At 39.1% G+C, this 12828-nt stretch overlaps 1 protein-coding gene across 2 annotated transcripts in view; it reads left to right on the forward strand.

Annotated features, from left to right (window-relative positions):
• Positions 1-12828, forward strand: part of CSMD2 (CUB and Sushi multiple domains 2) — an 801202-nt gene that overhangs the window by 522366 nt on the left and 266008 nt on the right. The window contains exons 11-12 of one of the 2 annotated variants that reach the window (XM_075264669.1): positions 10994-11097; positions 11261-11373. The exons of the other annotated variant lie outside the window; for it this stretch is intronic. Of the exons in view, the coding sequence (XP_075120770.1) occupies positions 10994-11097; positions 11261-11373 (217 nt within the window). The remainder of the gene's footprint in view (positions 1-10993; positions 11098-11260; positions 11374-12828) is intronic. 2 annotated transcript variants of the gene reach the window in all.

The following is a 12828-nucleotide window of genomic DNA, read 5'->3' on the forward strand; positions in this document are numbered from 1 at the left end:
CACACTTACCAATTCTGAAGGTATTTTCTTTGAAGAATTCACATCACTTACGTAACAGATAATATTACAATAGAAGATAATATCTCTATAGATAACCCCATGGAGCCATCATTGCATAGATGATGTCACAGCTTTTCTACTTCCCTCCCTAAACACAGTTTTGTCTAGAACCTCTAGACTTAAATGAGTTGGCTCTAGTGCTATAAAGCATATCATATAAATGCTGATAGCAGATCAAAGGAAACAGGGAACCCCACATTGACATACATAAAATATCCCCATGACAGGCCATAAATGCCTAATCAGTGGGGGATCTGTACTGGACCACTTCCAACTTCCATACCGCAACCGCAGTTAGCTCCTTTCCCTGTATAGCAGTTGGGAACCAGTACTGCAGCTCAGCTCCTGTGAAAGTCAACTATATGGGGCGGGCATGGAGTCAGCTGCCCTGCGAGGGTCCTCCGACATTCCCATACTAAATAAATCCTGGCCAACCACTTTATATAAATTGTTAGGGCCCCTTCACACGGTGTAAGCGCTCGGCCCATTCCGAGCTGTACACGCTAGCGCTTCTAAACACTTCCGATTCACTTCAATGGGAGCACGGGTAAAGCCGGCTTTACGAGCGCTCCCATTGAAGTGAATGGATAGTGTTTAGAAGCTCTCGCGTGTATGGTTCGGAATGAGCCGAGCGCTTACGCCGTGTGAAGGGGCCCTTAGTTATACCAATGCAATCTGTTGAACCATATGAGTATGTGTATACGTAATTGGTATGGCAAAAAGTAATTAATAGTGGAATAAGTAAACAAATCTCAATCATGCCTATTGAAGCACATGTCACATGACTTGACCACAATGACCCTTGTAATAACTATTGGGTCAGATTTATTATTCATGTGCCCCAAATGTCTGGCATGAGTTTAGTTAAACTCTACCTAGCATAAAATCATTTTAGACAAATGTATTGTTGATTTGCACCAAACAGAGTATATGTTTGTGCCCTGATAGACACTGAACAGTGTGCAGTAAAGGTGACTTTGCTCAGGTATAGAAAGCACAAGACGTATTCCTATTATTCAGCAGGTCTTAGGCACAGAATACTGTCTTTCATTATACCACATATAAGTTGCCGTGTAGAAAAAGATTCTTACATTCAATGATGCCGCAAACCTTTTAAACTGCATGGGATAGATTGGGCACATCTTCTAACTGCCTTGTCAATCTACTGTCTATGTGGTAACATTGGTGAGTCTGTCCCATTTTATTTTGGAAATGTCATATTTCTAATGTTATGTCTGCAGTTCCTTTCATCTATCCTATACCTTCACACTACATGTTTTTCTATATTCCTATTACATACCGATAAGAGATACTCTGGTAAGATTTCCCTTGCTAGTTTTTCTAAATGCTTCTTAGGAATGTCCTTTTTATGTATTTATGCGTCTTCCTCGGCCCATGACCTCTTCAGGATGTCAGAGATTGACAATTCTGTTACTCCACTTATTTCATATACAGATTGAATGTGCTAGCAAGGTCTAGGGAGTATATCACTTTGTGATTCCTTGTTGGGTATGATCCATTAAAGTCTGAGATAGTTGATGTACAGTAGAACCTTCTGCCATGCCTTTACTTCTGCCTTTAGAAAGCATTTACATTGTGGCAATAGGTTTTACATGTCGGAACCAAGGTTTTAAATTGAATTCTGAAGAAAACAGACAAGGCAATGTAGAAGCAAATAGAAAAAGGGGGGTTGTTTTTTTGAAGACTGAGGAGAATGAATCGGAGTATACCAGCAGCATCTAAAATAGATTGGAGTTTGACAGTTGGAAGAAAACTATTTAGAAGGAGTTATGTCTCTTCCAAGACAAGAAGCAGATTCAAGAATTGCTTCTTAAATGAAGGCGGTAGGATTTAGAGAGGGTTTGAATGTGAGAAATGAAGCAAAGAGCAGTATGAAAGATGACTCAACAGCAAACAAGCTTTAGAGTTTTCACACTAGGGAGGTTTGAGGTGAGGGGTCGGAACTTGAAGGATGGAACAGGAAACATTCACCTCAAACCAAGTTGATTTTGTTAGATTAAGGATTCTATCTGGAAAGAAAAAAATCTGCTTCTTACAAGCAACACTAGAATTTTATTTCTGTGGCATATATGGGTCAATGAGACAAAAGTAATACTGGCTTCCAAATCCAATTGTAATATATGCTCTTGCTAACATACGGAAATCGGCCCCTTTCAATGGGAGGTAAGGTGTATTAGCGGGTAAATATCATGTTTGGTAGATGGTGATAAGAATTTCATAGCCTTGAATTCTACTCAGGTCAATATGAATGAACAGGAAATTGTGGCTCTTAAATTAACTCGGGACAAGATCACTTAACACTTTAAACGGAAGATTATTACAATAGCCCTGTGAGAAACTAGAAATAGACTAGGCAGGATGATATGAGATGTGTCAAGTGAAGGCAGGGTGTGTTTTTTTGTTTTGTTTTTTTAAGGATATAAGGACACAGGAATTGTTTGTTAGACACTCATGCACCATGCTTCTTTATACAGATTATTGCAGTACTGTTATGGACTAATGAATTTAGAGGTTGCTCAAATTTGTTCTTAGAAGCAACCACAAAAGCCAGTAGGCCATTGTTTCGGATTTCTAAGCTACATTGATCCCCACTGCTGTCATATGCCCAACAATTGTTAAGAGGTGCACGCATCTTAATACATTTGATGCATCAGTCTATGTTGCATAGCTGCATTAGATTTCACTTCTAATCACCTCCAGTTTCCCGGAATAAATTATAATAAATTAGTTGAATGACCCCACCTCATCCCGCCTTGCTGATTTTTACTACAGTAACCTGATAGGTATAAAACAGAAAAAGTCACGGGGATGCTGATGATGGACTCAGGAGTTCTGGCGACCTTACAACTAAGGACACTGCCTCGGATCACATGACCCTGGGATTGTGATGTAGTCACAACCCCTAGGTCCATCATCAGCATCTTCGGGACCTGATAGGTAAACTAACATTCCCTCGAGCAAAACATAATACAGACAGCTTGTGGACAATATATCCACAAAGATGGAAAGTACTAGTGGAAAATTCTAAAAACATGTAGCATGCTGATCCTCCACTGGAGTCTGAGATTTGGTCTTGTTTGCTTTATTTTGGGGTATGGTTTATTGATTTTCTAATAAAAAAATTTTTTGGACTTTCCTTTTGTCTCCATGATAAACAGTTCACCATTAGCTTTTCCCTACATTCTGACTGTGTGTCATTTTGCAACCAATGTTGCTTTTCTCCAATGCTTTTAATATAAATTCAACAGTTTTGCTATTGCATACTATTGCTTTATCTATACACCTTTTATTAAAAGCTATATATTTCCATGGTTACACATGACTCCATGTGTTCTGTGAATTCTGTCTGCCATCTCTTCTTACTAACTTATATAAATTAGAAAGCAACTTTTTTTTAAAGAGTCCCTGTTATATCTGTGGACACCTTGAGCTTTACATACCTAAACACTGTTGCCACTGGACCCCTTGGCTGGGAAGCTTGGGTGTTGGACCCCTGACAATCTTTAATTCATATCGTAATCTAAGGTCATCAATTATAAAGCCTGGAAAATCTCTTTAGGCATAGCCTCATGTTGCGGAAAGCTGCTTTTTTTTGTTGTGGAATTTGCTGCAGTTTTTTGAGCTAAACCTAAGAGTGGCTACAAGAGGAAAGGCAAAAACTTTGCCAAGAAGGCGGAAACCACCAAAAACTGTTACATAAAAATATTTTATTAAAAAAACTTTAAAAAACATAACAGACACAAATATAAAATGGGAATATTACATCTATAAGATAAAGACACATGGAAGGGTAATAGATTTGAAAACAAAGGTATAAGCATTAGAGTCCAAATTACTAGTATGTCCCAAATGAACACATTACTGTGAAAACACATGTAAGTATCCAAGCACCAGTAATAGAAAAAAAATACAAGATAATGACCCAAAAAGGGTATAAATAGTCACATAGTTAATAGAGATGAGCGAGTACTGTTCGAAACTGCAGTTTCAAATAGCACGCGCTCATAGGAATGAATGGACTAAGCTGGTACGCAGGGGGTTAAGCGGCCGGCCGCCGGCAAAGTCTGCGTACCGGCCGCTTCCATTCATTCCTATGGGTGCGTGCTATTCGAAACGTTTCGAATAGTACTCGCTCATCTCTAATAGTTAACCTAGGTGCAAGGAATAGTTATCATGTAATAAATAAGAGAAAGTCATTAGACTCTAAAGCATGCAAATGTGGAGTGGTACTAAAAGAATACCTTACCAAGTGTGAATGAGCCAAGTGAGCCCCGAAATTCTAGCACTGGAACCTAGAATTATTTAATGAAACTAGAACTAGCTGTATGAGCCATTTGCACCCTGTGGTAGAAATCCTAGTGCTATAAATCAATGGTAAAACCTTACATGAAATATATTATACTAGCCTCTGCCCACGACTTCGTTTGCGTGTTGTTGGCGTCGATGATCCACCTATATTCAGCAAATTGCTGCCATTGATGGTTCGCCTGCTCCAGCGTTTTGGCAGCTCTCAAGCTGTCCTGCAGCTAAACTTGTTCCTTGTGCCGTGCCTGTTTTTTATTACTCACACATTTTTCATTTCTCTCTGGACCCAATTCTGAAGTCTCGGGCAGAAGCTAGTATTAACATAAATTAATAGGAGTCGTGAAGCCATGTAATTTACCAGGCTAAAAAGTATTCTATGTGTTAATCGAGGTTACAAACTAGCTATGTGGCAAATTTCATCCAAATCCGTTCAGCCGTTTTCAAGCTCTTCTACATCTGTACATACACAGCTCTGCTATATCTGGCAATTTGGAGTTTTCCTATCCCAGTGTCTGAGCAGCTTCTGTGTTATCTGTGTGTTTACATAGACAGATAACAGGCCAAGCTAAACTGCAAATAGCTGAAATCTTCTGCAGTTTAACATAGTATATGAATATAAATTAATAACAGTCGTGAAGCCATGTCATTTATCAGGATGAAAAGTAGCCTCTGTGTTAATCGAGGTTACAAACTATCTATGTGCCAAATTTCATCCAAATCTATTTAGCCATTTTTGCGTGAAAGAGTAACTAACATCCAAACACACAAACTTTCACATTTATAATAGTAGGATAAACTGATATCCTCTACATCACTACAGTCTAAAAGCAAATATCCAATTACCTTAACGCACATGATCTGGGCTTTATCAGAGGTGCTATGAACTTATTGTGGCTACATATCTAATGGTTATTATTAGATGGGTAAGTATTGTCTCCATTCCCAGCAATGATATACAGGGATGCCAGCTATTTATGGAATTTTTTTTTCTTTATTTTTTCTTGGTAATGGCAGGAATGTTGAAGGGATATCAATACAGATAAATGAATCAGTGACACTAGGGAAGCCTTTTCTGAGGGGGATTTTCCATTACAAACACAAAATTTAGGTGTCTCAGCCTGTTTTTGTAAATTGACCTGTACATATAAAGATAATCTTACATTGTTTTGGGAGTTCTAGACCTTGAGACCTACCTTAAAAAAATATTGTACTCGGGGGCAACACAGTGGCTCAGTGGTTAGCACTGCAGCCTTGCAGTGCTGGAGTCCTGGGTTCGAATTCCACCAGGAACAACATCTGCAAGGAGTTTGTATGTTCTCCCCGTGTTTGCGTGGATTCTCTCCCATTTTACAAAGACATACTGACAGGAGAAAAATGTACATTGTGATCCCTATATGGGGCTCACAATCTACATAAAATAAATAAATAAATAAATTATATATATATATATATATATATATATATATAGACTTTTGAGATTACAGTCACATTGGAAAAATAGGGAAAATAATCTATTGACTCTTCTTTGCGTTTTATGACTCTCCTATTGGAGAAGAAATTATTAGCTGCAACTACACAGAATCTGATAGAGCAGATATGAGCAACTAAGAAATTCTCCAGCAATCCAGAGTTTCAATCCTCCATCCAAGGTTTCAAAAGATTAATGTCCACATTAAGGAAAGGAATCATGCTCAATATAAGCAGGACATTCAGGCTCTTAAAGAGGGGAAGATCTTTGACTTTAATTTAAAAGAAAAGATCCCGGTGATCTTGATACAGAACCTTCCTCATCTGAGTGTGAGGGCTCAGACAGTGAAGGGCCCAATCATTCCAGCTATGTTCTAACCCTGACCATAGGGGAGTTCTCCCTCTCACAGTGGTGAAAGGTACGGGGTGGTAGGGCAAATGTAGGATTAGTCCTCCACTACCCATTGATGTTGGGCTCTGACTCCTTTGATGATTTGATGTGATCTACTCTCACTTTGGTTATACTTAATCCATTTTTTGAACTGGTAAGATTGTTCTATTTATTAATTCATTTGATTGTCCTAAAGGACTTTAATATTTTAACTTAAATATTAAACATTAAGTTTTATATATTTATCTCTATATGTTGAGGATCTTTGCTTCCTTTTTTCTGTAATAATGATCCATGGAGAACACAGTCAATTACAATTGTATACCACAAGGAGGTAATGATATAATTTACTGACTTGATTAACTCCCCAAATGCTTAAAGAAAATAAAAAGTATTTTAAAAAGTTACGTTTTAAGTAACTGTAGGAGTACTCTGGAGGGTGAAATGCAAATTATTAATGTCTCCTCAAGAGTGATTTCAGTGGTTGAAATTGTTCTCCAAAAAAGGCTGTGTGACAAGGAATTGCTAGTTGAGCAATTCCCCAGTGTTGCTTCTGAAACCAGAGAGGAAGGGAAAGACAGAAACAGTGATTCCTAAACTAGACCCTACCTACTTTCCACAACTGTCCTAATGATAGTGACATCTGGGTGACAGTCCCTTCTGTAGATAAGTGTAAACACTAAATGTGGACAAGACAACACAGACGAGGAGTCGGCAAGCCAAGGATCAAAGCCAGAGACACAAGGCAGTACAATACAATAAGAGCAAGTAGAAAGTTTAGCAAGGACAAAGTCATGATAGGCAGCAAACCTGTGAGGGCTGATGACCTGTATGACCCGCCCCATACTTGATTGGCAGTCAATCTGTCTGTCAATCATAGGTAAGGCTAATATTAATTATTAGAGGAGCACAAAGAAACCAAGGTGAAGGAGAAAATTGTGGTGGAAAAATCAATTTCAGAGGTGAGGGAATAGGACAGTGTTCAGACAATACAATAAGAACCTAAAAAAGAGAATAATAACTGAACACTCCTGCTGGTCTCTATTCTTGAATTATGGACTTGCACCTCTTTCATAGGAAACTTAAATGAAAAAACTTTTTCAAACTTAATCATAAAAGTATGTGTGAATATTTGGGAGTGACAGAAAAAGATCTCCCTATGTTACAACTTTTGGGGGCCTTTGGGATGAAGACCAAAAAGCTATGTGAGGGATCTTTTACTAGGTTACATCTTCCTTCAAAAAAAATTCACCATTGTCAGAGGATACTGTCCTTGATGTATTCTTGAAGTATGTTAATGAGCTAAGGATCCTCTGAAATTCATCCAGCGGCTGACTCTGACATAGGTGTTTCCAGCTATTGTATACTACTGGGGGACACAAATTTTAGAGACAGGCTAGTACATAGCCATCTTCCATCTAAAACACATTGTATATGGCTACAACAGAACTCTGCTGATGTACTGGGGACAATAAAGTGTGGTGCCTGTAGAGCTTGCAGTTTCATCACAGTGAGTAAGTCATATAGGACCTCCCAGACTGGAAGAACCTTTAGAAACAGAAGTTTTATTAACTAGTAGACATCTGGGGTGGTTTACCTGGTCACATACATATGCAGATCTTAATATATTGGTAAAACTATTAGAGAATTCCACAGGAGGATCAGGGACCACAATAATGATCTTGGCCAGAAAAAGGGCACCCCAGTAACATGTCATATTTGGGAACATCACAGGGGAGATCCCTCATACCTGAGATTTCATGCTGTACGACCCTCCCTGAGTGGAGGTGATTTTGATTGTAAGGTTCTTCAGATAGGCGAGATGGATCTTTACTTTTACGACAGTGAGGCCATGGAGTCTCAATGAAAGCATCTACTTATGTTTATTTTTTTTCTCTGACATCATCATATGATAAGGGGCAGTCTGTGGTCTTATTGTGTAACGATGGTTGTGGTAATATTTTTAACTTCTTTCTTTTTTGCTTCCAATTGATTGAGGCAGTGTGATGTTACCAGATGCATCACCAACTGCATTGCAAGCAGAGTTTGGCTGAATGTCATGTCTCTCTAGTGGAAGTGTGTCTTTCTTCACAAATAAATGGCGTCCCCAATTACCCACATGGCCATGTATCAGTCCCGACAGGAAATGGAGACTATACATATCTATCTAATAATAGCCATAATGTATACAGTCACAAAAAGATTGTAGGACCTCTAATGAAACATAAATCATGTGTAGAAATGTTAAAGATGGATATTAGCTTTTAGAATGTAAGTGGATATTGGTTTATACAATATAGTCCAGCTAAGGTTTTCCTGCTGGTTTATAGCACTAGGATTTCTACCACTGGGTGCAAATGGCTCATACAGCTAGTTCTAGTTTGAGTGAATAATTCTGAGTCCACAGCTAGGCTTTCTTTATTAGCCTAGGGGCTCGTTTACATCTGCGTTGCCCTCTCCGTTGTGCAGGTTTCCGTTTCCTGCATAAAACAGAGCAGGATACGGAAACCTGCAGGAGTCTCTCTCACCCATTCATTTGAATGGGTGAGAGAGATGTCCGGCGGTGAGCGTTTTGCGCTCTCTGCCGCGAAACCGGGTTTTTTAATCCAGACACAGAGTCGGACATGCAGTACTCTGTGTCTAGATTAAAAAATCCGGTTTCGTGGCGGAGAGCATAAAATGCTCACCGCCGCTCACTACCAGACCCGGTGTGTGCTTTCCGTCTTCTGGCATGCAGAAGACGGAAAGCACAGAACGGAAAGAAGAACGCAGGTGTGAACCCAGCATAAGGGGTGATTATTATTGAGGTTATACATTATTGAGGAAGGGACAGTACGGTAGATATTTTAGGGCTGTTTGTCCAGCTATTTCCTATTATAGCGCTGCAGTTCTCTCTGCGTCATTTATTTATTCTCCTAGTAGCCTGATTCTTAGATGGTAATTTTGGCTTTATTAGTCATTAGTTTTTAGCTTTGCCTTGTAGGGCAGTGATTAGGGTTGAGTGATCGGGATCGGAAAAGATCAGATCCCAATCGGCGATCGAGTAAATTTCACAATCGCTCAACCAACTTACCTGCACAGAACCGCTGACGGTCCCTGGAGCTCCGGGCCGTTATTCTCTCCTCTCTCTCTTTGCACGCCGGCAGAGCCTAGGCTAGCATTACTGCTGGGAGTAGGCGGGGATTTTTGTGGCTTAGGAGAGTGTGGGTGGGTACAGGGAGTAGAGATGTGAGTGATGCGCTCACGTCTCCCCACCCTGTACCCGCCCACACTCTCCTAAGCTACAACAAACCCTGCCTTCTCCCAGCATCAGTCACACCAGCCTAGGGAGGTGGGGGCGCCCGGAGCTCCGGGGAGTGACATACCCATTGGGAGAAGAGGCTGCAGCAGTTCTGTGCAGGTAAGTGGGGGGGACTAAGTAGCCGGCGGATTTTTTAATCACTACACAGCGTGGAGGCTTCCATTTTTGGACTCCATGCTGTGTAGTGAACAGGATCCAATCTTCGATTATTAAAAAAATCCCATTGACTTACATTAGGATCAGAATTGGGATTGGGTTCAAATGGAAAATGACTGGAAATGATTGGAAATCGGATTTTAAAATTGATCCTGAAATCTCAAGATCGGCTCAACCCTAGCAGTGATCCTTCCACTCATTAATTCATTATTTGATGGGAACGTCTACCTTGTCACATTATTACGTTAGTTTTAGATGTGGTAGTGTTATTTACCACTTTGAGAGGTGCCCAATCATAATCTTTGCCATGGGGATTCTTTACCTGTATGTTTACCTAACATGTTAGCCTTTCAGTATATGAATTAGTAGATGACTTTTTGTTATGTATATCTTCCACATCTTCCTGAAACTCTGTGTTTTCCTAGATGACTATCTTAAGACTATCCTCCATATTGTTTGTTTTAAGATAGATATAATATGATAATTTTAATTGTTTATTGTTAGCAATCCTTAAAGGGGTTTTCCTGCCCTAAATCAAATTTTTCGTTTTTCTAATGACCTATTCACAGGCTCCCAGGGGCTGCTGCAAGAGCTAATCTGTATGGGATCCGGGTGTTAGAATCCCACAGATCACATACTGATTACCTATTCTGTGGACAGGTCATCAGTATAAAAAAATCAATTTAGGTCCAGAAAACCCCTTTAAGTGTGTGCAGTGTCATTGAGTAATATGTGTTAGTATCTTAAGGAGAACTGCCAGGTTACAACTTGTTGCAGGTATTATGAAATGGGAAGAGGTAAACTGATTTGGGGGGCTGAGGTAGAAATGTGTATTACATTGTAATCATAAACCTTGAAAGTGGCCTTTATTAAAAGTAGAATGAGTAATCTACCAGTGGTTATAATTCATGATGATTTTAGTTAGAGTTGATATTTGCTTAAATTCTCCAAATAATGAGAAATTGGTTAAAGACTTGACTGTTTCTTTCTTTCTTTACATCCCCCACTTATTCCAAAAATGCTAAACATTGTTTGAGAAACTGAAAAATAAGAAAGTGATTCTTTTGTGTACTATATGGTACTTACGGGATATGCTTATGGGTCTTATATATTTATAAGATGTGTGTGCGTTCTCTAAAAAAGACTTGTGTATGTACTATCACACAAAAAGTTTTTCATACAGTACATTACCAAAGCGAATACAGTAGTGTTTGTCTTCCTCCTGGACATCCACCTTCAAATATGTTTTGCTGTTGTTGCTTATTTACTTAGCATTTTCCATGTTCTAATAGGTGATCAAGCTGACATTTGAAGAATTTGAGCTCGAAAGAGGGTATGACACCCTCACTGTTGGAGATGGTGGAAAGCCCGAGGACCAAAAGTCTGTACTCTATGTGTAAGTACATTTGTGTGATTTATTAATGATACTACTATTCTTTAAAAGCTTTAAAATCTACTGGCGCTGTCCTTTGTTCAAACTCATTAACAAATGAATAAAGAGCAGTAAAACTTCCAGCAGTTTGTTTTCATCTTGCTGTATTCGGCATCTCTTCCCATAGACTGACGGGAGCTAGCGTTCCTGATCTGATAGTGAGCAGCAACCACCAGATGTGGCTTCTCTTCAGGACTGATTCTTCAGGGAGTAACCTGGGTTTTAAGGCTTCTTACGAAGGTAAGCAAGACTTTCCATAAGTGCATTGCTTACACAGATGTTCCACCATATGTAAAATCCTTTCTGCATCTAGAGAAAATAATCTACAAGCCTCTAAACATAAAGAACATTCTTCCAGTACACACTGTTCTTATTTTTCATCCCTGCTTTGACCTCTTTTTCTTAGTAGTCCTACTGTGTGACTTAAAACCATAGATTATTTATTTTTTAAAAAAATATGATTTAATATAATTGTGTATTTCAGATTTTATATAATACTTAAAAAGGTTTATTGTGAACAAATGGAAAACTGCACAGTACTTTGCCATTCATTAAACCTGCAATTCCTCTGTCACGCATAAAATGGAAGATTGTTATAAGCTTTATTTTCAAGGTCTTACTTTTTAGGTCATGTACGTACTGTACATATACTGATTGTGTCTTATGCAAAGGAGTCCCATAGTCAATTGAACCATACTTTCCATTTACAGATGTGTCTACCCTTAATTTACCTATAATTTGATTAAGAAGTCCAATTACTGATTAAACCAATTCAAAACCCTATAACAAGATGCTAGTAAAATCCTTAATCTAATAATAATTTTGTACAAAGTGCCAGCTTATTCAATATAGCATATTCTGTTCTGACACAATATTGTAACATCATAGTTGTCTTCAAAAGCTAGTTATCACATGACACACATATCTGCACATATCCAATCAAGAGGAGAACTAAGAAAGGACACATCTGTATGTTCAGGGGTTTGTAGGTAAAAATGGGGCCATATGCAAGATAAATAGAATGCATACATATGCTGTATACACATATGCATACATGTTAAAATCATATATATATATATTCCCTTCACTATGATGTAAACTACTGGTCGCCTTCTGAATGGGTGAGATTGCCTCCATACTTGCTATACTTATATTATCTCAGCCCCCATGGTTAAATGTGTTTTATTGAATGTTAGAGGCCTGGGCTCTAAAGCTAAGCATTGCCTAGTCCTTCCTGAGCATCGCACCCTTCAGGCGGATGTTGCTTTCCTACAGGAAACACACTTTGAAAGCTTGGGCTCCTTCAATTTTGCCAAACGTTACTTCCCCATGGCTTATTTTAACTTTAACAAGTGCTGTAATTTCCCCCAGCCCCTTTTCCATTATGGCTTCAGGTTTGGATCCCCAGAGCTGGTATGTTATCTTGGAAGGCCTCCTCCCCACAATCTGTAGTGCTCTGTTTCCTATACACCTCCAACTTCCTCCTAGATCCCTTTCCTCTAATGGGTTTTGTGCCACCTCAGCTCACACCTTAACATGGTGTGGCTACTAGGGGGAGACTTAAATGTGATCTTTTCAGAACCTGCAGACAGTCTGTCTATACAGGATGGCTCCCCACCACCTGCAGTACCCACCTAGCAAGAGAGTTCAGGTCGTTGATTAGATACCATGCTTTGTTTCACATACGGCATGTAA

The sequence above is a fragment of the Leptodactylus fuscus genome, chromosome 2, assembly GCF_031893055.1.
Source record: "Leptodactylus fuscus isolate aLepFus1 chromosome 2, aLepFus1.hap2, whole genome shotgun sequence".
Taxonomy (NCBI): domain Eukaryota; kingdom Metazoa; phylum Chordata; class Amphibia; order Anura; family Leptodactylidae; genus Leptodactylus; species Leptodactylus fuscus.